The 24,873-nt window shown below is 40.6% G+C and overlaps 1 protein-coding gene across 10 annotated transcripts in view; it reads left to right on the top strand.

Moving 5' to 3' along the window:
- The window catches only part of PKP4 (plakophilin 4), a 3,210,231-nt gene that overhangs the window by 2,968,710 nt on the left and 216,648 nt on the right, over positions 1 to 24,873 (top strand). For all 10 annotated transcript variants that reach the window (XM_044074755.1, XM_044074756.1, XM_044074758.1 and 7 more), the window contains 2 exons: positions 2,012 to 2,203; positions 4,608 to 4,781. In XM_044074755.1, the coding sequence (XP_043930690.1) occupies positions 2,012 to 2,203; positions 4,608 to 4,781 (366 nt within the window). The remainder of the gene's footprint in view (positions 1 to 2,011; positions 2,204 to 4,607; positions 4,782 to 24,873) is intronic.

Below are 24,873 nucleotides of genomic sequence, written 5' to 3'. Positions count from 1 at the left end.
CACCTTTACAAGACCCTTATCCATAAAATGGTAGGTGTAAGAGCTTAAGTGTGTTGGCAACCTCCTTAATTAAATTAATATGTTTTATTTATTTTACTACCTGTCAATATACCTCTCTTAATTATTTTGATGTTGCCGGACCTTGCATGCTTGTTAAGAGAAAAATGCCAAGGTGGTTAGCGAGCAGAAGAGAATTTATCTGCTCACATAAACATGTTGCTGCTATTCTGGCTTATGACTCGCTGCAGATCCAGTGTTCTTCATAGAAACCCTCAGACTATTTCCCCATAACAGCACAGTTCTGACATGCAGGGCTAACTACTTGTACTACCACTAAACAGGCTAAAACTCTCTGTTGCTGAGTAAAATTATTTATTTACATTTGATAACTGGGTAGTGCCCGACTGGGCCAGAAGCCCGTTTTCAGGGGAGACCCGGGCAGAAAAGCTCCAAGAAAGATTACATAATTATACATTTGTACCGATGAGTTGGTAGGGTGGCCTAATGGTTAAGGTGTTTGCCTTACAAACACAAGGTACAGGGTTTGAATCTCACAGGGGATAACTGGCTAGGCTTAAAATGGCTCGCAAGGGCAAAGTTAGCCTAGTACTAACCTATAAACCTATAAACAATTACAGTAGGAGTTCAAACGCAAGTTCCTTGACATTGTATCTAAAAGCATATAACAATGGTTGTACAATAAGCTTATACTATTCATACAGACAAAACAAAAATATGTATATTTTTCAGGATAAAAATATCACAAACTGAAGTTAAGAAGGCTCAATTGCCAAGAAATATTGACAATGGGTGATGGAGAGAAGGAAGTTAGACACTAAGGGGTTAAATTGGTTAGCCTGGTGGAGAACATGAGCAAAACCTATGTTTGGTGAAATATTCCTTTAGGGACTGTTTAAATGAATGTGATTCACTGATGGACAGAATATGCTGAGATAGAGAATTCCAGTGTTTGGCAATGATATGTGGGTATAAGGAGACGCCGTGAGAGTTTTGGGGTTTTGTTAACCTTCAGCAGTACTTTATCAGCAGACCTAAGAGATTTTAGATTAGTGTAGGATTGGACAAGGTCAGATATAGCTGGGCAGTTGTCAGGCTTGTATAAGACGGTATGGGCAATTAGTAGCTGAGTCAGAGTAAGCAGGTGAAGGAGCTATAACCAGTTCAGCTGAAGAAGGGCAGTGCAATGGTGAGATCTTTGAGACTGATTACTGGCAAATTTGGCTATTTTGTTATAGCAGGATTCAATGCTATTCAGTTCAGATTTGCGAAGATTGGTAAATATTTGTGAACAGTAAAGCAGGGAAGATAAAATAGATGTGTTCTGGCTGTTGCAAGTCTGGCATGGTTAGTAAGATACAATTTAGCCCTATAGAGAGAACCCAGTGTCTACTTCCCCTCTTTCTTTGCCATTGCCAGCAGCCAGCTGGGATTGTATACAAGTGTGTGATATCATATCCATTGTACACTCATGCGGCCTTTGTTGAGAACCCACCTTGGTAGTGAGGCAAAGTATGTGCCATATGGCACACCTACGTCTCTTGTCTGTCACTCTCATCTTCTGCGTTGTAGACCAACTCCCCATTTATCACAAATATTCTTCTCATATAACCTGATCTGTATTATCTAAGCCTGTGTCCATTAAAGCTGTAAATTAACCAAAGTAAATGATACTCAATCAGTGCTTGTTTGTAGTGGGAATCAGTATTTCATGTAAAGATGGTATGTTGTGGTTATGTTAGCTACACATGGGTACTGCACATGGTTTTGGTAGAACTATATGTCTTTTATTTCTGGGACTGTAATTCGTCCTTTCCTTGTACCAGTTGAGTTGTTTACAGTTCCAAACATGAATGCTACTTTTCAATATTCCTGCCAGATACAAGTTATTCAGTCAGGACAGTGATTGGTTTTATGCATGGAATTGACTGTGATTTTATATGCACATATTTGACAGATGCTGAACTCTTGGCAACATTTTTTGCTCTTTCAGACTGTTGAAAATTGTGTTTGCACATTGCGAAATCTCTCTTATCGCCTGGAAATTGAGGTTCCACAAGCTCGGCTGCTAGGTACAAATGAACTAGATGGCTTGCTTGGCAGTGAATCTCCCAGCAAAGATTCAGACTCAAGCTGTTGGGGCAAGAAGAAAAAAAAGAAAAAGAAGCAACCACAAGAAGATCAGGTTTGTATAAAAATAGTTTAAGTGGTTTGCCATTTAAATGTAGGACAATATGTGTGATTTAAATCTTACAAAACTGTACAGTAAACATTTTTCCTTTGGATTTAATTTGCTTAGAATTACATATTCCCCTGTTTAAAAAAAAGGTTTGTTAAAGTGGAAATGAGATTTCAGAAGTGTTTGGTTTGTGATACCTACCAGGTCATGTCTTGCTTGGCTTAGTGGGTAATTCCCATTAAACAAGCCGTAAATATAAGTCTTTGGTTAGTGAAAGAAATGGGTTAATGGTAGAAGATTAAAAAAAAAAGCAATCTGGAATTGATTTAGGTTGATAAAGTACATGCAATGTAATGGGAACAAGAGGTAAAAAGAAATGTAATAGGAATTGAAAGAGAAGGCAGGGTTAAAGGTCAAATGTCAGTAATGAGAATAGTAAGTGAGGGTCATTCTTTTCATGTTATTTGCTCCAAGTCAGAAAAGGAAGCCAGTAACCAAATAAATACAGGGTTTCTTCTACATCCAGGAATCTCCCCAGCTTCTTTCAAAAGCACACAGGGAGATGCTCGTTTAGATTACTTGTTACTGTAATGTCATTTAAGGAATAAATCTGTAACAAGTAACAGTACAATTGTGATTTGTTCAACTGCCAATGTTTTATATCCTGTCTGTTCATTCTAGGATTAGAACTTCCCTTTAAACAAGGTTGAATTGTATAACATCATATACTGAAGCCTCTGTTTCATTCTTTGCTGATTTGCATCTCCCTGGTCCTGTTTCTCTTAAGTGATTGTGAGCACATCCCATTGACTAGCACTGCATAAAAGGTCCTTTTGCAGTAAGTTGGTACTAACATGCAAATACCATGTATATGTTTAAGTCTTTGAGAAGAGCTTCCTCCATTCCCTTTGGTTTTTGGACTGTAGCCGTACATCTTCATTTTTTATATCTGTTTTACATAGTCAGAAATTGATCATATTTACCAAAGAAGGTTTATGTCATAGTAGAGCGTTTTGAAAGTGTATTTCATTCTACAGTGTTTACCTGTTTGATGTAGGACTGTATACTGTAGCAGTGAGTATGTCAGTCAATCCAGGCAGGGAGTGGCAACATTGCGCCATGAAAGCAGAGGTGTGTGGCTCCTGCAAATCTGGATGCCAAAAATGTTAGGGTGTGCAGAGCAGGCGAAGGGGGTAGTGAACTAGTTGGACCTATTGTAGAAGTTCCTTTCAAACATGTTCATGAAGTGTTTAGTATTTTTATTTCATTATATTGTCTATTGTAAGGGCAACTCTTTCAAAGCTATAGAAAAGGTATATGTATAAATGTTTTATTAGTTTAACTGGCCCAATTTCTGGTTAGCAAATAACTAAGGAATATCACCTTATGCATGTTGGTGTTATAGTGGTGCAGAGGATAACATTGTCACCTCACAGCAGGAGGTTCGCTGGTTTGAGTCAAGGTCATAGTGCCTTCTGTGTGGATTCTGCGTGTCCACCTTGTGTTTGCATGGATCTCCTCCAGATGCTCCAGTTTCCTACCACATTCCAAAGACATGCAGTAGGTGGATTGGACACTCTAAACTGGCCATAGTTGTGAGTGTGTGGTATTGAAGAACAACTCTGGGCAGGGCTTAGCCACCCAGCAGTGTGAACCTTGGCTGTAGATGATTGTCACTGCTGAAGTGACACCCATGGGGTCAGGGATAGATGAAAGGATGCATCACCTTATGTGGTTCACTTGTAAGGCACTGGTATGTTTTCTTAAACAGTATTTCCAAGCTGTGTTTTGGATCTGTTGTACTTTATATACGTTCTGATAACTATGTGAACCTGCCATATTGAGATGTTTCTCTTTCAGGGAAGTTCCGCATAAATTACATCTCGAGATAATAAAAACATACAGAAAGCATGATATGGTAAATGTAAAACTACAACTACTGAGTTGTTTTCACTTTGCACAAGAAGGCAAGAATGGTTAGTCTTTGAGGTCTAATCCCCCCCCCCCCCCGGGGGGGGGGGTCATCCTTTGAAGTGATGTCGTTTTTTTCCTTGTAACAGAATGGGATTCTGGGATTAGTCAAGTAAAGGTGTAATGTTTACCTAGTTAGAACAGTAAATCGCCAAAACTTTCTGGCATGTTGTGTGGGCTTTTTTGTAACAGACAAGTGTCTACCACATCCAGTGGATCCATCCACATTCACAAAAGGAAGTTTCCCATCTAAAATGTTTTATGTTTATGGTTCTGTTGGTTTTACTATATAGTTATATTGTAAACAGTTTCATGAGTTTTAGTAACTATTCAGCAAACTAGAGTTTGCAGTTAGTAGTACTTCGTATTACATTTTTATTTCAGGTTTTTAAATGTTATTTGTATGCTTCACAGCTTTCCTTGTTGTTTTCATTCACAGTGGGATGGTGTTGGACCAATTCCAGGATTTTCCAAATCTCCCCGGGGTGTTGAAATGTTGTGGCATCCATCAGTAGTCAAGCCATATCTAACGCTGCTAGCAGAGAGTTCAAACCCAGCCACTCTAGAAGGAGCTGCAGGATCTCTGCAGAATCTTTCCGCAGGCAACTGGAAGGTACTGTTGTGATGTACTAGTTACATGCTTCACAAAAAACTTATTTTTTTATGTTTAAAGAAGTCTTGTCATGAGTAAGACAAGTATCTTTGTGAGTTAAGGTCTGATAGGAGCATTCTGGGTACTTTACAAAGCATTTGCAGCTTTACCTGCCAGAGGACTGAAGAGTATATTGAACAAATCTCATTTCATATTGACGCATACAGCTCCTTTAGGATTTCACGTTTGTAGCTTTGCAGTTATATTTGGGCAAAGCATGCACTGATACTTTATTGGAGGATGAACCTTCTCCACCAGGATATTAGTGTATAGATATTGCCTGGTAAAAAAACAAGTGTGTCACTTCACAGCAGCATATCAAGCCACCAGATAGCACAGACAAAAAAAAACGCAAATGGCCACCATTTTTTACACTTGCTAAATGGAGCTTTGCTGTTTTGTGAGCATAAAATTTTAAAAAAGTAAACAAAAATAAAAAGGTGTCTGCGCGTGCGCATATGCACATCTGTGAGAGAAAGAGAGAGAAAAACAGAGTGAGCAATTGAGACACCGAACATTTCTCTGCTCAAGAATTCTGGCATAAAGCAAGAATATATTAGGGGAAATATCTAAAGCCAATGACTTTTAACTGTAATGCCAGTTCACTTAATTAAATGGACAAGAGGTTTTCCATCAACATGCTTTTTTGGAATGTGAAACATGTAACTATGTTTGGCTTATTTGACTTGACAACAATCTTCAGTGATTTACCAGAAAATCAAACATTTTTGAGGGACACAGCAAAATTAGAGACAACTGAGAGAAATTGAGGAAGGGGTTCTAGTGCATTGCACTTTATGAAATTTTTCGACATCTGTGGTGTATTCCTTCAAGAAAGCAGCTGTATTTACATTGCACTTGTGTGCGTCTGTGTCTGAGTGAGTCTGTCTGTTCTGCATCTGTGTATGTCTGAGTGAGAGTACATGTGCGTCTGTGTGGACATGAAATACTTGCATGACATATTTTGAATGTAAAGTCCTTCTTCCAATAGATAGTACATATGCTTCAGCAATTTCAAAACATTTAGGCAGAAAAACTATTTTACATCACAAATTTAAAAGAGGGTTAACTAGTGAAAAAAAAATTGCAAAACAATTGAACAAAGATCCCATTATTTACCACACTAATGTCCAACAGAGTCGGCATTAAGTAGACCTTCCTGTGCCCTGTCCACCGGTACTAGCAGAGCTGTTTAGAGCTCTAAGCTAAACTGAGTCTGAAGATTTACAGTATGAGGACCCTCCCTCATCATAACCAAAATGTTCAGATGTCTTCTCAGCATAGCTGTCAACCTCTTAGCACAAAAAAATCTGGACAAAGCCAAAAACAGGGAGACAAAGTCACAAAAAATAGGAACACATTTTAAATATTGCTCTTATAAACTTAGAATGTTGCTAGAGTCTTGTTCTACCATGCATTTTTTGAAGTATTTGAAGTCTGAAACTCAAGTTTCTCTCATTGTGTAGTGAATTCAGTCATCACTGATTTGCACAAAAATCCAGAAAACCACAAATTGTATGAGGAGAAGACCAAAAATATGAGGTAAAAATCTGGCTAGTTGAGAGGTATGCATGCCCCTCAGGTAGTGTAATTGAGATAAGGGTTGGACACCTTTTTCTTAGCATCGCTAGGACTCCTGATTTTGTTCAGTACTTTCAGACTTTATTCCACTTGTGACTCCCCCTGAACCATTTCTGCTGGGCTTGACTGACTTATTGGAATTAGGAAGCTCACTTCTCTACCTTCACTACTTAGTTTTGTCCTTTGTACTAACAATGTAAATTTTCAGTACAGCTTGCAATGTGGTTAAATGTCAAAAGCATGGAGAGGTGTTTTGTGTGAATTTTCATTATGTTATGGTCATTCTTTTTTCCTATAAGAGTTAAGCTTTTGTTTCTTTGACAGTTTAACAAAATTATCAAATTAGGAAACCAAATGGTGTGCTAATGCCTACATCCAGCCATGGATGCCCTCTGTAAGCTCCTCAGATGAGTGGAGTTTGATAGCAGCCAGGCATCCCAGAGCAGACTCTTAAAATTCTCTTCAGTTCAGTGTAGATTGCAAAATTTTGTAACTGTGATTTAACAAGAAGTTTAATGTGCTGGGTAAGGTAGACATAAAGGCAGTAGTGTGTTTTGAGTAATGCCCCTGATATTTCTGTCTTATCTTTTCAGCTTCCAGTCTTCCTTACTGGGATCAGGCACTGGAAAAGCTTTGGACTCTCTGTGACTTTGGTTTTAATGAAGAGATGTTAGATGCTCTGCCCACAGCTTCTCCAAGGAACTTTGAGTGTGCTATTGCTGTGGCAAAAGTTGCAGAGTCAGGAATTTGCCTACTTATGTGTTCCAGATGTATGGACAGTTCATTTTCACAGACTGAAGTATGTCAGTGATCATAGAATACCAAGTTAGACTTGATATCAGATTATGTACAATAAGGCATTTTGGGATTAATAATGCAGGCTGTTCTTGTGGCATTAGTAATGTTCTTTGCTAATAGAATTAAAGATTTTGGGGGATATGGTCTCAAGATTTTGTCTTTTGCTAACAGTGCCTTCAGCATTGAGGGTATTACTTTTGCATTGTAAAATGAATCTTGTGAGTTTTCTCAAGGTGTGACTGTCTTTCTTTTCTATCTTTTCCCACTGTGCCTGACAACCAGAAACCTCCATCTGTCAGCCACACCCCTTCATTTCTCCATGAGGGTGAATGTTGGCCAGGGTGGGCCATCAGGGAGGCAGCCTCAATGGTGGTTTATGCCCTCACCAGCATCCCTGCAAAGAAGGTGCATTTATTATGTCTCTGTGGTTGGGGGAGATGCATGACCTGCCAAGGCCACAGTGCTCTCTCCAATGCCAGTGCACTCATGATGAAGGCTACTGCCAAAGCAGCATGGTGGTAGAACACCTGTCCCCAGGACCACTCTTTACTGCACCATCCCTTCTGCAGGATTATGGCATTACATGACCCTGGACCACCCAGTCTGATGATGAGCTTGCCCGTCCTCTCCCTGCCAGCTCCATCAAGTACCTGAGCCACTAATCTTTCTTGGGTTGACTGGGCCACTGTCAGGGCTATATGCCTGTATGCCACCAGAGCTGTGAAGGCATCCATTTTGATATTCCTGTACAAATGTCCTATTAGACTGCTAGTGGAATGTAAGTCACCTTTTAAAGTTACTCAGGCTCTGGTGCCAAAAATATAGAAAGGATCCCTAGGTGTTACATAGTGAAATTTGCGGACCCTAGGGCTGTAAGGAATGTTAATAGACATGTATATTGATTTATTGCTTTTCCTTATCGGGATTGTCCAACTGCACATAGGACACATTTTCAGTACAGGCCCAGGGAGAAAAGCTCCATGGCAACTGAACATTGGCAATGACATCTAACCCAGATACTACATACTTTAGCTTGGGAGGTGGCAGTTCTATACAGTATATATATGTAAACATGGAGAGCTAGAAATCAGTAGAATTATATATGCAGCAGTACAGTCTTAAAATGGCAGTTCATTTACATTATTGATACGGTATTCAGATATATTCTGGGTTGTTATTTTATGTTGTTGCTCTGTTTTAGAGGGGGATAAAGAGTTTTGCAGTGAGAGCAGTTAGAGAAGAACAGAATGGTTTTGTCAGGTGCTGAGCAATTGCAGCACCATGAGTTGAGTAGGTGTGTATTTAATTTTGGCTTGAAAGACTACTGATGGTTATTGTCAGTTGGGGTGGTGGAGTTCCCAGTTTTGGACACTGAGTATAAGGAGCAGACAGCCAAGCTGTTTGGATATAAAGTGGAAAGGCTTTGTCAGAAGAGTGCAGAGTCCCAGATGGGTGGCAAGTTATTTGATTCATATAGTAGTTTGTGGACAGTAGTGAGTTTAGCATATGAGTTGGTATGGTAGCTTGAGCCACTGGAAGTGTCTTAAGTGCTAGACAGGGTGTGGTTTATGCGGGAGGTTAGCTGCAAATTTTGTGACCTTAATGTAGCACTGTTTGAGCTTGTGTAGATAAGTTTGTTGGATGTTGGTAAACATTTGTGCAGCACAGAGAAGTGTGGGGAGGAAGAGGGTTGCAGAAATAAGAGGTGTAGTTGTATAAGATAGGGTTTGGCTCTGTAGAAAGTGACGAGATGATGTTGAATTTTATTAACTACATGATCTTTGTGGATATTGAATTTCAGGGCTTCATCTATATCAACATGTAGTGGCTAAGTATGGGTGATAATTTATTTATTTATTTATTTATTTTATTTATTTATTTTTTTTTATTTTACATTTGTTGACCGGGCTAGTCTAGCTGGATATATGTCCATTTTCAGTAGAGGCCCTGGGAGAAAAGCTCCAAATGAGACAGAGGAATTTAAACAGAAACATCAGAAGGGCACTTGATTATTATTTCATACAAAGATATAGTCAGAGGAAGTTTAACAGTAACATAAGAAGATTAATTGGATATTATTACATACAAGAATAAAGCAATCAAACAGGTTAAACATGTTAGTTAGAAAAGTTACAGGCTTGGAAAAGGTGATCAAGCCTGGCTTCATTATGGGTAGAGGATATGGTGGGTATAGGGCGGTTGCTATTAGTCTGGATTAGAGCAGGGGCATAGCCATTGGGACTTTAGGAAATCTTTGAGGTGTTTTTTAAATTGGTGAGGAGAGGTCATATGCCTTAGGTTGTTTGGGAGGGCATTCCAGGGTTTGCCAATGGAATTAGCATAGAGTGCTTCGCCTCCCGAGTTATTGGATTTAATGGTCTGAACTAGTAGGCTATTTGATGACCGAAGGGATATAAGGTTGGAGTAGGGGGTGAATATTTTGTTCAGTGAGGGGATTCTTTCTGGGTGGTTGATTGAAATAAGTTGTATTTTGGTGTTAGTGGAGGTTACAGAGAAGGATGACTTTTTTATTGAAAGGAGTTTTGGAGTTTAGAAGCAATTTTGATTTCTTGGCGGTTGAGTACCAGCTGGAATGAGATCAGACAGATGTTCTTCGTGTTTCACTGTTGCAGTCATCACATTTGGGTTATCTGCTTGCAGCAGCCCTCAGTCGGCCTGATTAACAAAGTCTTGGGTCCTGCATCGGTTGCTGTCTCTTCTTCCATGACATCAGGTAGTCAGGGGTATAAAACATACAACCAACGCCATTTGCATCAGTCTTTCTTGCCGTGCGGTGCCCAAAGCAGAAGCAGTTCGCAATTGCCGGTCGGCTGACTCCTGAAATTTTCATTTTCAAGTTTCAGAACCGAAGTCTTCAACTAAAAGCTAAGTACCCCGTTGGGGAAACTTTTTCTTGCTCTAAACCAATGTCAGTAAAAGTAAATAATTGCATTTCTTGTGCAAAGCAAATACCTTAAAGATTTTCATTCGTACTGTATTCCTTGCCTAGGTCCTGACCATGATGTACCTTGCTGTCGGTTTTGTGCCTTATTTAAACTACAAACTATCTGTTGTTGGTATATTTTCGCTTCTAAATATTTTGGTGCTCAGTTCAATTGTCAAGATATGTCTTCAGTAAGCCATCCGACTACCGACATTCCGGAAAAACGCAAAGATAAAGACAGAGACAGACCGTCTAGGTCCAAAGCTGCCGACGATGCTTCTCCTAAGCCAGTCGCCAGTTCACCGGTACTCAGTGAGGCGCTTTTGCAGCCCCTGATACCCACTACTTCAGATTCGCAGGCCTCTACTGAGACCCATTCAGAGTCCAGTATGCCGTGAGATGCTTCAACTGTGGAACCTGCGGGTGTCTCTACCTTGGATGGGTCTGGAGCCGCTGTGCAGGCACCGGCTTCTGAGGGTGTATTCAGGCCTACTGACTTGCATATTAAATTGATGCCATCTTCTTCTTCAAGGCCTAAAACTCGAACCATGCCTAGAAAACTGACGCCCAGACTGCATGGTCAGGCCTCTATGGCTACAATACAAATGATAAGAATGGCTGAAGACCTTATTACTTTAATCAGGGGAAGCCAACCTTCGCCCTCTAGGAGACCTAGGACTGAGTTTGCTTATGATACTTCTGACCAGGATTCTGAAATTTCTGTTTCTTCTGATGACCAGGATCTACCCTTATCTACCTATGAGGATTCTGGTGCTGAGGATTCTATTCCCTCTGCTTCCCTTCCGGAGGATTTCTCTTTTGGTGAAATCTTGCATACTCTTAGGGAAAATTTTCATTGAGAAAGTCAGGAATTATCTGATTCTAAAAAGAGGCTTAGAGATTTCTTACTCCTGCCCCAGCAGAGGCCTTTAGCTGTCCCTCCTGTACTAGACATTGTTGATGATGCCTTTTCGGAATCTCGCTTGGCCCCTGACTCTCTACCTCCTGCTCCCAGAAAACCTGATAGATATTACTGGGTTCGTGACTCTCTCAAGTTCCTTTTCAAAAATCCTATTGCGGATCCTGACACCATTTCACAGGGATCCAAAGACATTAAAGCTACTACTGCCAAAAATCCTACCCCCTCTGATAGACACTCCAGGGCGCTGGATAGATGGGGTAAGAAGGTATACACTTCTGCAACTTTGGCCATTAGGGCCTTAAACTGCCAGTTTCATATGTTAAAGTATCAGAAGCATATTATTGGATTGCTTAAACAGAAAATTATGTTGATTCCTGATTGTGCTGAAAATAAGGATTTACAGGATTTAATGCATTCTGCTGAACAAGTTGGAAAACATACTTTGCAATGTGGTTTTGATTCACTTGAGGCATCTTGCAGGGCTGCTGTCACTGGGTCTGTGCTTAGAAGGCATGCTTGGCTTAAGGAGCAATCCTTGTCATGTCATGTTAAAACTAAATTACTGGATGCTCCCTTAAATCAGGACCGCCTGTTTGGCAATAAGGCAGAAGAAGTTCTTAAAAAGATGAGCTAAATTTATGCAAACTGTTAAGATTTCTTACAAGTACAACCTCCAAGATTTAGTAGGCATTGGCCTTCTAAGAATTGGTCCTTTGCTGCCTCTTCCTGGCCTTCTCCGTCCAAACCCAGATCCAGCAGAACACCCAGGCTTCAGTCCCAGGGTACGGACAGGACTAAGCAGTGGGGGGGCCCCCACTTCCAAATCTGGAAGTAGTAAAACTCCCCCCTATGGTAAACTGTCTCAATGACTTAACTTTAAAACTTCCAAGCACTTCTCAACTGACTGCCCTTTTGGGGGGAAAGATTGCTCTACATGCAAAAAACTGGAAACTCGTTACCCAGTACAAATGGGTTTTAAATATAGTGTCCCAGGGATACAGATTTCACTTCCACATGTTGCCAACACCAAGTGGGTGGCCGTACCTACCCCCATATCAGCGGGCAGAAGCCCAAAAACAAGTACTTTCTCTCTTAAGCATGGGGCCTATTCAACTGGTACCAGAAGAGGAAAAGGGACAAGGTTTCTACTCGAGACTTTTCCTGGTACCCAGAAAAGAAAATTCATAGAGTTCTATCCTGGACCTGTCTACACTAAACACCTTTTTGGAGATTCCAAAATTCAAGATGCTGACTCTTCACCAATTACTTTCTATGCTAGGCAAAGATGTCTGGTTGGCAACACTAGATTTAAAAGAAGCATACCTGCACATCCCAATCAGGGAATCTTGCAGAAGGTACCTATACTTCAAAGCAGGCTACATGCACAGTTCTCTGCACTGCCCTTTGGCTTATCTACTGCGCCCTGGGTATTCACAAAGTGCCTAGCTCCAGTCATTGCATTTTGCAGGCAAAGAAATATTCAAATATACCCATACCTGGATGACTGTCTAATTCAGGCAGAAAGCCAGGACATATTTTTGAATCATCTGGCCTTTGTACAAAGGTTGCTAACTTGTCTGGGGTACACCATAAATGAAAAGAAATCACACCTGGTACCCTGTCAACAAATTATGTTTCTGGGAGCAAGCTTGAATACAACTTCCCAGATGGCTTTCCTCACGCCAGAGTAACAAATTCATTTGACAACCTACTTCAAACTAGTGGCCACAAAAACCCTGCTATCTGCAAGGCAAATACTGCAGGCCTTGGGGTTCATGGCCTCCTGCATTCTTCTAATTCCATATACAAGACTGCATATGAGGAAACTACAGTGGTGTCTGAAAAACCTATGGTGTCAACATTCTCAGGATCTAGAAGCAATGATTCCTATCATACCTTGCCTACGCCTAGAGTTCCTTTGGTGGGCAGAGGCCTGCCACCAAAAAAAGGGACTACCATTTACTCTACCCCCTGCCACCCAAACCCTAACAACAGATGCATCAGACTATACAAGTTTTAAAGTTAAGTCATTGAGACAGTTTACCATGGGCAGGGAAGTGCATTCAGGGCAAATGGAACTCAAATCAAATGCACCTGCATATCAATCAAAAAGAAATGTTAGCTGTACAGAATGCTCTGACAGCCTTCAAGAACCACATTCTTTCAGGACAATTAATGGTAAAGACAGACAACACCACTGTTACGTGGTACATAAACAAGCAGGGGGGTACCCATTCTTACCCCCTCTGCAGACTAGCCATGGCATTGTAGAACACAGCCTTGAGCTACCAAGTGCATCAACAAGCTCAATTACTGCCAGGAAAACTAAATACACTGGCAGACTGACTAAGCAGAAACCTCATGGACCCACACGAGTGGAAACTGGAACCAAAGATTTTCAACACGTTGACAAAAATGGGGGAGCCCAGATGTAAACCTGTTTGTCTCCCCCCAGAACTACCAATTAGACCAATTTGCACAAGGACTCACCACAAACAAGCTTGGAAAGTGGATACTCTGCCTTTTCTCCTCTGCCTCTCCTCTCCAAAGTACTACTAAAGATCAAACAGGACAAACCAAGGATGATTTTGATTGCACCAGACTGGCCACACCAACACTGGTACCCCTTCTTGCGCAGTGTGTCACTGTTGGCCCCATGGCACCTGCCTCAGACCCCTACCCTGTTGTCTCAGCAGGAGAACCAGATTCTGCACCCTCAGCTTTAAACCCTGAACCTAGCAGCCTGGCTAATTACCTAATCTCTCTTTTACCATCCCTCAGTAAACCAGTGATGGATATCATTTTAGAGGCAAGGAGGCCTAGTACTAGAAAATCTTATGCTGAAAAATGGAAAAGATTCTGCGCCTGGAACCAATCTCAAGGGATGAGCACAGCAGCGCCCAACTTACCTCAGATTTTACAATACTTAACTGAGATGCTTCACAAGGGCCTTTCTTTTTCCTCCATCAAAATTCACGCCTCAGCCATTTCAGCTCATTATAACACAGAACCTCCCCTCTTCTGTCATCCACTGCTCAAGCAGTTCCTCAGAGGGGCCAAAAATTTAAGACCACCCTGGAGAGCCCCAACTCCTGCCTGGGACCTTAACTTTGTATTGGAGAAAGTCACTCTTCCTCCTTTCCAGCCAGCTGCTAGTGCAGAGTTAAAATTCCTTTCTTGGAAAGCAGCCTTCCTTTTAGCAATCAATTCAGCAAGAAAGGTATCTGAATTACAGGCCCTTATGGCAGTGGAGCCTTTCATCATCTTTCATGCGGACAGGGTGTCCCTCAGCACTAATCCCTCCTTCATGCCCAAGGTAGTATCCAGTGTGGCTCTTAATCAGTCCATTAATTTGCCAACCTTCTTTCCTAATCCACAGAACAAAGGTGAATAGATACTGCACTCCTTAGATGTGCACAGACAACTTAGATTTTACTTGGACAGGACTAAACCTCAAAGGAAATCTGAACAACTGCTGGTGGCATTTGCTGCAGGGGCAGAGGGGAAGGCTATTTCAAAGCAAACCATTTGTAAATGGATAGGCTATTGCATTCATTTCTGCTATAAGCACCATGGAAAACCTATCCCACAGGGGATCAGACCCCATTCAACCAGGGCCGCGTCTACCTCTACAGTCTTTCTCAGAGGTGTCCCTACCAAGGACATCCTAGAAGCTGCTACCTGGAGTTCTGTACATACTTTCACCAAGCATTACCATTTGCCAATTTTCTCTAAATCCAGAGGTGGCATTGCCATTGCAGTCTTGCAGGGTCTTATAGCTAATCTGGTCCTAATGCTATCTAAATTTCTCCTCCCATCCTTAGCTTTGGGAATCTACCCAAATGTGATGATTGCAACAGTGGATTACGAAGAACATAGTGCAGTTGTGTACACTTACCATAAATGTAGATGATCGAGTGTATTCACTGTTGCAGTCCTGGTTACCCTCCCTCCAGCCCCCTGACTTTTTTTTGGCTATACCTCTACTCTCCTTTACTGTGCTTAAAAGCTTTTTGGTGTATTTGCTTTTTTATTGGAGGTATATATATATCCTTATGTGTGTGTGTGTATATATATATATATATATATATATATATATATATGTATATATGTTTTATTGCTTCCCATTAAAGGGGCACCTGACATCTAGGGCAAGAAAAACTGATGTAATGGCGTTGGCTGCATGTTTTATACCCCTGACTACCTGATGTCACAGTAGAAGAGACGGCAACCGATGCAGGACCCAAGACTTTGTTAATCAGGCCAACTGAGGGCTACTGCAAGCAGATAACCCAAATGTGATGACTGCAACAGTGAATACATTTGAGCATCTACATTTATGGTAAGTGTACACAACTGTACTTTTTCTACCGAGGAGAAAGACTGAGTCAGGTCTTAAAGGGAGTCCAGTTTTTTTGCTGAGCAGATGATCGAATCATCTGCATACTTTACTTGGGTGGCATTCTTGTTTGTCAGGGCAAGGTCATTAACAAAGATGCAAAACGGGATAAAGCCAAATATGGATCCCTGTGGGACTCCAAACGATATGAGAAAAAATGGTGAGATGTCAGTCAGCCATTTCACTTCCTGATGGTGACTGCAAAGTAGCTTGAAAAACAGGAGAGGGAGATGTTTATCAAGTAACAGGCTAGAGAGTTTTTGTGGGAGAATAGTGTGGGAGATGGTATTGAATGCTTTAGAGAGATCAAGAAAGAGGGATGCCACTGGGTGCCTTTGTCATTGTTTGTCTCGATTGTATTAAAGAAGCTTTGTAGAGTCATGGGGATATTATGGTGTGGCTGGAAACCATGTTGTGAGGGGGAGAGAAGTGTTTTTTTGGCTGATAAAGTGAAGTAATTGGGACTAAATGCATTTTTGAAGTATCTTAGAGGGGAGACAATTAGTGAGCTCAGTTGATTGACCACCTTTATGGATAGGGAGGATATAACATTTTTTTCATAGGAGCGGAACACAGGAGTCATTGATAGTGGTTAATCGGTATAAAGACAGGGTAAGATATGGCCTCAGTTGCAACTTTTAGATTTTCACCTGGTAAGTTGTCAGCTGTTTTGGAGGGGTTTTTGCTTCAGCAGAAATTTTTTTTAATATTGGAGGTAGACACTGATTGGATGGATTGAGAGTGTGGGGATTTTAGGGATTGGAATGTGCTCTAGGTATTGTTTTGGCTGTTACTGAGTAAGCATGAAACTGAACTAAAAGTTGGAGTTAAATGCATTGGCAATGTTTGTGGAGTTTGAACTGATTGTTGGTGAGGATTGTGTTGAGCAGACAGGGTTCAGGACTTGATTGATCAAAGATCAGAATAATTTGGGCTATGGTGATTATTTGGAAGTTCGTGGAATAGTTTTTTTGTTGGATTTAATTTGATATTTAGTTCTGTTTCTGAGTTCTTTAAATTTTGATGGTTAGCTTAAGTTGTGTTTATTGCCCAGCTTTTTTTTCTTGAGTAGGACTAGTTTGTATAGTATGTTTAAGAATATGTTATTAAAGTGGGATGCAACATATTCAAGAGTGAAAATATTTTAGTGGTGTCCAGTTGTACTAACTGAGGTATGAGATGAAAGTGCCATTTATGAAAATTGAGAGGTTACAAACAACATTGCACTGTTGTTTTTTGATATTTTTGTTTTCTTAAAGCAGGTATGGGGGAGATGGTCACCCAGAATCAGGGAAAGGTCCTGAAGCAGAAATTGCATAGTTCAGCATGTATTTTTGTGCTGTATACGCCATAATGATGGCTTGATTTTTCCTTTTAAGATGATGAATAATGAAATTTATCAACCATGCTTTGGTTTTAATCTTGTATTTCATTTATGGGTCTTGAAAACTACTACGGATGTTTATTGTAACTTTTCCCATATCTTTGTGACAAGCTTGCCCTACACTTCTGTACAGCTTCTTCATTTATACTTCAATTAAATCTCAGTTGGATATGCTGTGTGGGGACCTGGAGAATAGATTACTGTTTCTAAGATTTCAAGCCTCAGGTAGCCTCCTTGCATGGCTTAGAGCGTAAGGGTAGAGCTTTAGCATTGTTAAAGGTTATGCTTAGTGGTTATGAAGGAACTAGCTGGGGTGGGAAGATGAATGATGAAGCAGGTTTTATAAAGTATGACACCCATAAATATTTCTACCGATCTCTTTCCTGTGACCCAGTAGTAATTTCTGTGGAATCAGATAAAGCCTCCAAACTTCTGCCTCTTCTAAAGCCTTGCCACATAACATTGATAGCAGGGGCAAGGATACAAATGGAATGAGGTTTTACACTACTGCCCCTTATCTTTCGGGGCCATTAATTACTAGACTCACACAACAAGATAAATGCTATTTCTGATAACATTGCAAAATTAATTTCAAACATGTATGATTGTGAAACTAAGGCTGTTTTACAGACTATACTTACTCCTGCTACATAAGCTGCAAGTCATTTCATCGTGTGTGTGAAATGCTGCTGCTACCTTCTGTAAAACAACTGCTACAGGTTCAGTCCTGAGAAGGAATTCCTGGCTTCACCTCCAGTCTTTACTTTATGATTAAGGCCAAGGTACTGGTAACTTATTTGGACACTCTGCTGTCGAAATGCTGAAAAACTAGAGGAAGTGGGAAAGATTATGTAAGGTTTTTCTTTCAGTTGCTTTTTCTTTCCCCCATTCCTAAGTTCCAGAGGAACTGTCAGTTCAAGTCTGGCCCCTTTTTTTCCACAATCTCAAATTCATTCTCAGCAGAAAGGAGAGAAGTTTTCTAAGAAAAAAAAAAAAACAAGAAAAGATGGACTAATTTCAAGGAATCCAAGGGATCATTCTCAGGCAAGTTCTAATGTCTCACTTTCCCCTCATATCTTCCTTTATTATCTTAAGGCTATACCTCCTCTGTGTTCCCGGGAGACATCCTTACTGCCTTTCCCTTTGGAGAACATCATCTGACACTTGGGTTTTGAACACCACGATGAAGAGTGGGTGCAGACCACAATGGAATTCACAAGACTTGCACTTTGTAGCCAACCTCTTTTTTCCATCTATAGTATACTCTAGTTTAAGAAATCCACTCTACAACTCATCTGTGGTATTTCTAGGAATTCTACTAAACACTTGCTGCATAATGGCTTTCCTTCCTCTGTTAAAAAAAAAAAAAATATCCAGTTCATGACAGCCTACTTTCTGTCACTCACAGCTCTACAAAAAACTCTGAAAGAGAAATTGAGAGCCCTGAGGTTCATGACATCCACAATCCTAATTTTTTTTGTATTTATTTTATTTTACATTTGTTTACCAGGATAGTCCGACTGGACCAGGTCCATTTATAGCAGAGGCCCGGGGAGAAAAGCTCCACATTTACCTAATCAGACAAAAAAAAATCAGACAGAAGTGTAAAACAGACAAACAGAATATCAGCAATATATGAAGTAATAAAAAAAAATGTGGGTACCATGGTTACCACGGGAAATGTCATGCTAGAAATAAAGAAATTAGAGTTGTGCTACTGTAGCATATATACAGTAAGTATACTAGGAAGGAAGGTATATGAAGCAGCAAAAGAAATGTTATGTAATACATGGACATAGCCAGGTGTTCATAAGATGTGATTTAAGTGAGTTTGTGAACAGTGTGGTAATTGATGCAGAAGTTAGAGAAGAGGGGAGGCTATTCCAGGTTCTAGATATGGTGTGGGAGAATAGGGGTTTCCCAGCATTATTGTTGGCCCTTGAGATACAAAGTAGTGATTTGTCAACAGAACAAAGAGGGTGATTAGCTTTGTAGTGAGTGAGAAGCTGACTTAATGCTGGGGTTTTATCAGGATGTTTCAGGATGTTGTAGGCAATGATTAGTTGGTGGTAACTGAGTAGTTGAGGAAGTTCTAGCCATTGTAGGTCCCTTAGAGCCTGACAGTGGTGGGTTCTGAAAGAGGAGTTGTTAGTAAACTTGGCAGTTTTATTATAGCATGACTCAGGTTTTCTGGTCATGGTAAGAACTGGTGCTGCGTACATTAGTGTGGACAATAGGTGAATTTGGGCTAGGGTGATTCGTGGCTGATCTGAGAAGAAATTTTTGTGTCTGTATAGTGTTCCCATTTTTTTGTGTACTTTTTTTGATGTTTTGGGAAATATGGACATCAAAGAGGAGGTTTTTGTCAATTTCTACACCAAGGAGTTTAGTATGGGTTGAAGAAGAGATGGTAGTGCAGTTTTTGGAAGTGATGGTAAAGGAAAGAGAGGTAGTTTTCGATTTATTGGGGGTAAACAGGAGCAATTTAGTCTTGTTGGGGTTTAGGATGAGTTGGCTATCAGTAATCCATTTCTCCACAGAGGTAAAGGATTCCTGAGTGAGTTGTTGTAGAGTGGTTAAGAGATGGGGCAGAGCAGATTACAGTTGAATCATCTGCATACTGGATGAGTGTGGCATGTTGGATGGAGGTATGCAGATTGTTAGTGAAAACAGAAAAAAGATGTGGGCCCAGTATTGAGCCGTGCGGCACTCCAGTGGTAGTAGGTAGTAAGGGAGATGGTGTGTCTTGCCATTGGATGGATTGCTGCCTGTCCGATAGTTCTTGAACCAGGTCACAGTAGAGGGGCCAAAAGGATAGGGAGGCTAGAGTAGTAGTAAGGATTGTGAGACCACATCAAAGGCTTTGGAGAGATCTAAAAATATAGCAGTTACAAAGTTATTGCCATTTCTGTGTTGGTTGACCAAATTAGTAAAAGAGAGAAGTGCAGTAGTTGTACTATGGTATGGCTGGAATCCATGTTGTGTGGTGGAAAAAAGTTTGTGTGTTCAGGAATTGCATAACCTGAGAATGAATACATTTCTCAAGTAGCTTAGATAAGGGAGATAGTATAGCAATTGGGCGGTAATTTAAGAAGTCAAAAGAGTTGCCACCTTTATGAAGTGGAATGATATATGAAACTTTCCATAGATGAGGGATATAGGCTTCCTGTATTCAGTGGGTTGATAAGGATAGAGACAAGATAAAATAAGGATTCGGCGGCTAGTTTTAAGAAGTTGGCAGGTAAACTGTATTAGCGGCAAGGGTGGTAGGTTTCAATTTTAGAAGTGTTTTTAATTGTAGAGGTGGGAACAGGAGAGAGGGCAAAGTAAGGAATGTTATCTGGACATTTGGTTGGGGTATGCTTTTGGTTGTTTTTGGATAGTTGGGACGATAATCTCAGAATAGATTTGGTGAAATGATGATTAAATTGGGAGGCCATGCTCTTGCTATTATCGGTGGAGCTAGGAGCGGGAGTGGTGGTTTTGTCTGGTTTTAGTAGGGAGTTGATAGTTTGCAAAAATTGTTGAGGATTTTTTGAGTATTTGCTTTGGGCACCAAGGAAATAGTTTTGTTCATCAAGTTTGGTTTGTTTCTTGGCCTAATTTCTAAGTTGTTGGTAGTTTTGTTTGGCTAGGCAGTGTTCTCTCTCTCCCAGATTTTCCAAGTCTTGTCTCTGGACTTTAGTAGGGCTCTTGTGTCCCTGCTTAGCCATGATGCATAGATAATCTTAATGCTTACCTTCCTGATGGGTGCTGCACTATTGAGAACATTGGTGAAGGTACTATTGAAGTAGTGGACTGCCTGGTCTAATCCTAGGGTTTGTAGTGGCTCCCAGTTATATTGTTTTAAAATAGTGTTAAGTTCTTGAGGGTTTAGGTTGCAGTCACCTCTGATTTGTCTGTATGCTCTGGGCTCAGGTAAGTTGGTGTGTTTGAGTAGGAGAAATGTGGGAAGGTGGTCACTAAGACTATCTGGTAGACAGCCTGTATGGTAGTTTTGTTTGGGGCAATTGGTCAGTGTCCAATCAAGAATAGATTGTTTGGGTGATTTTTTATTTACTCTAGTGGGTTCTTGATTGAGTTGAGAAAATCCGAAGAGGTTAATAAGGTTAGTGGGGTTGTTAGAGTTACAGTCTGACCAGTCAGTATTTAGGTCACCTAGTAGGATAGTTTCTTGTGGAAGGTTATCACTAGCCCAGTGTAAGATTTCTTCAGTTATTGGAGAGTTATTTCCTGGAGGGCTGTAGCAACAAAGTATGTTGATTCTTTTTTTGTTGTTTAAGTATAAGACTGAGGCTAAGGTTTCAGCGTTATGAAATTTAGGTAGAGGGGTTTGTGGAGGTTGTGAGTTGTGTGTTTTTAAAGAGAATTACAACCCCATCTCCCTTCCTGCCTACTCTATCTAGTCTTAAGATATTAAACCTGGAGGGAGGATTTCTTCATTTTGGGTGCTTATGCATATAGATCAGGGAGCTTGTTAGATATATTCCTGGTGCTGATGTTAAGAATCAGTAGGTCAGATGTCTGTCTGTTTGAGAGTATGGTTTTGAATGGTCGTGGGTTTGGGTGCATGTCTCCTGAGATAAGTAGTTTCTTTGCAATAAATAGTATGTTTAATTTTATGAGCTATTTCTATGTTGGATCTAAGTGATGTTTTTCTAGTGTAGCATCTTGGCATGTGTAGTGTATGTGTAGTATTGTGCTATCATTGAATATTGTAGAGCTAATAGCAAAATTTATGTGTGTTTTTGTAAGTGTGGAAATATGAGTTGTATGGTATTTAGCATTGTTCAGTGGTGTGTTAGTATGTGTGGATGTGATGTAGGCTAGAGTTGTGAGAGCTAGTAGGAGAGATGCTAGTGTGATTAGCATATTGTATAGTAGTGGTGCTTGGCTGTAAGCAGTAGAGTGGTTGGAGTAGACAGGTGGGTGTGAGGGTGTGGCCAGTTGCTAATGTGTGTTTATCAGGCAGGGAGTCAGATAGGCGGCGTGGATGGAGATAATGTCAAGAGGCAGGTGATTGGAGTAGGTAGTGATCAGGTGATGAGGGGTTAAAAATAAAGGTAGGTGTGGGGGTGGGTGGGATATGGGGGCAGGGTAGGAGAGTGGAGTGAGCCAAGGGAAGCGAGGCACCAAACCAGACTGCACTCTTGTTTGCAGAGAGCACACTTCACAGAGAGGGGAGATGACTGCAGAAGAGAAGTATTGCTGTGTTTTAAAGATGGCTCCATTGTTATCAGGCCCTTATATAACTTCTGTTCTATGGATTCCTAGTGGGAGAGGAGGGCAGGGACTAAATGCAGGAGGAGGAGTTCTGTGGGAGTGATTGACAGGTCTCTCAGCCAGATTCTGGAGGATAGGCAAGTCAAACAAAAACAATCAATTGACCGACTCAAACTTGTTGGTAAGTGATATGGAGAGAGTACCAAGAAAATAGATGAACTGAAGTTAAGTAAGTGGCAGTATAGTTCAAGTGGGGAACTAAAGTAGCACAAGTTAATTATTTCTGGTGTTACTTGATTCTGGGGTCGTGCAGTTTAGTTTGGAAGTGGATAGCTATTGCCATACAAAAACAGTCTTAATATTGACTGGTCACAGATGAAACTGAGGAAAAAGGCACAGTTGGAGGTGAAAGCCGTAGATAAAAATTAAACATATTGTGGCTTGTATCTCTGAGAGAGAGAGGTACAGTATCCAGCAGTGTGTCATTAACTAGTGTCTGAAATGGGGTCTTACAAGATTGCAGTTAAGAAAACTGGGTTAGCTAGACAGGCCTCTGCAAGTGTGCATGCTTTAAACAACAAAAAACCTCAGTATTTAAAGGCATTAACACCAAGTCTTTATGTTGAAAGTTAAGACATACATTGCTTCTGATATGAAGAAAAGTCTTGATTGCAGTGAATCCTTTTTAATATTTTCCCTGGAATTGCCCTTAAAACTCAGCAATAGTACTATTCAAGTTTGGAGGGTGGGGGGGGGAGCGCACCTGCGGCCTAAGATGTTTAAGCAGCTGTAATGATTGCTTTTGCTAGCCTCTGTGTGAGAAAGAATCTATAGTTTGGATTCAGTGCTACCATCCTCTCTTTCCCAATCTTGCTCAGTATTTTGTGAAGAAAGAGCTGTCTTGGTGGATCAGCCAGGTAAGACTCATTCCAGATGTTCCCTTTTTTTATTCCACTCCCTCTCACAAGGTCTGAACAAATGCCTCCAATTTTACCTGGGTAAGCTTATTCAGATGGTGTAAGTTCAAAGTTTCTTGTCCAAACAAAAGAGCAGACATATAAACATCAGAGATGATGATGATGCTTATCTTTGTCCTCCAGACTCCTCAACTTTGGACAATAGGGTCTTTTCAAATCTTTTTTTTTAACACCTTTATGAAATTATCACTCAAGACATAGACGAGCATTAACAAAAAAGAAAACAAACCATATTAACCAGAGTCCCTTCAAATCTTAGACAAAATCAGTCATATGTTATGTTGTGAAAAAGGGAGATGCACTGTCTTCTCTTTGCAGGCTTGTCATGATGGCTTGGGGCATTGCAGTACACTGTAGTTCTTTATCACCAAGGTGTTTACATCCCCTCAAAACTGACATCAGTGGCAGATTACTTGAGCCAGACCCTCACAAAGGGATGCTGAACTAAGAGGTCTTCCTCAAAGTGTCCATCAGTGGGGAACTTCCCAGATGGATATTTCTGCCTCTACTCTGAGCAATGAACTCAGATTCTTTTGCTCCAAAGCTCCATGCAAGAAAGTTCAGAAAAAGGGTGTCTTCTTTCTGTGGAAATCAAAATTCCAGTATGTGTTCTCTGTCTTTCCTCTTATTCCAAGGGTTTGTTTGAAGGTTCAGGAAGATATTCTGAAGATGTTGTTGTTGACCCTGTTTTGCCTAGACAATATTGGCTCTCCCTTTTCTAACTGATGGGCAGCCATCAAAAGTCCACAGAATGGATTTGCTCTCACAACAAAAGGGCTCTCTCATTCATCCAGATCTGGAGGGATGATAGCCTCCTAGTTACCCTCAGGCACCTTTACTCTGAGAGCATGCTACAGGTGGTAAAAGAGTGAAGCTAACATGCAACAAATAAATCTTATTTCTCTAAATGAAAGAGATTTTTATATGGTCCAACAACAGAGAACAGGGCCCTTATCAAACAGGGATCCTCTTTATCTTCACATATTTGTCTGAGCCAATCAGTTCAGGTCTAGCGTATGCCTCTGTCAAGGTGCATCTGTCAGCCATTTCTGCCTGCCTCTTGATCCTCCTCTTTCTTCATGTTATGAGGTCAAGCAATTTCTTAAAGGTGTCCTGCATATCAGGCCACCTAGGGAATCTCTTCTTTTTCCTTGGGACCTTAATTATCTCCTTGAAAAATTAATACTTCCAACTTGATTCTTCCACTTTAAAAATCTGTACTTGGAAGACAGTCTTATTAGTGGCCTTAACATCTGCCAAAAGGGTGTCTCAGTTACAAGCTCCCTTGTGTACTCACCCATTTATATTTTTTGTAAGGATCAGTACTAACTCTTCTTTTATGCATACAGTTGTCACTGAGATGTTTTTAAATCAATCTATCCATTTGTCTGTATTTCCCTCAGTCCTCAAAGTAAAGGGCAAAGAATCTTATATTTACTAGGTGTCCACGGGCACTTAGATTCTACATGGATAAGACAAAAACTATTAGAAAATCTGAGCAATTGTTTGTTTTGAGGGAGAGAAGATTGGCCTTACAGTTTCTAAACAGACCATATCTAGATGGATTTCCTTTATATTTCTTTGTTATTCCTACCATGGCAAGTTTCCCTAAGGTCACGTAAAAGCACATTCTATCAGAGGCGTAACTGGTTCAGGAGCTTTTTTTTTTCATGGGCCTTGACTTTAAATCCATGTTGCAGGCACCTATGTGGTCCTCCATTCACATTTTTAATGAACATTACCAGATAGATGCACTTTACAGAGCCAGAAGAGGTTTTGCCAGAACCATCCTTCAAGGGTTACTGGACTCCATTTCTCTTCCTCA

Source organism: Protopterus annectens, chromosome 6.part0, assembly GCF_019279795.1.
Source record: "Protopterus annectens isolate FY-2018-M chromosome 6.part0, PAN1.0, whole genome shotgun sequence".
NCBI classification, from domain to species: Eukaryota; Metazoa; Chordata; order Ceratodontiformes; family Protopteridae; genus Protopterus; species Protopterus annectens.
The sequence above is the reverse complement of the archived record's forward strand: the minus strand, read 5'-3'. Positions and strand labels throughout refer to the sequence as shown.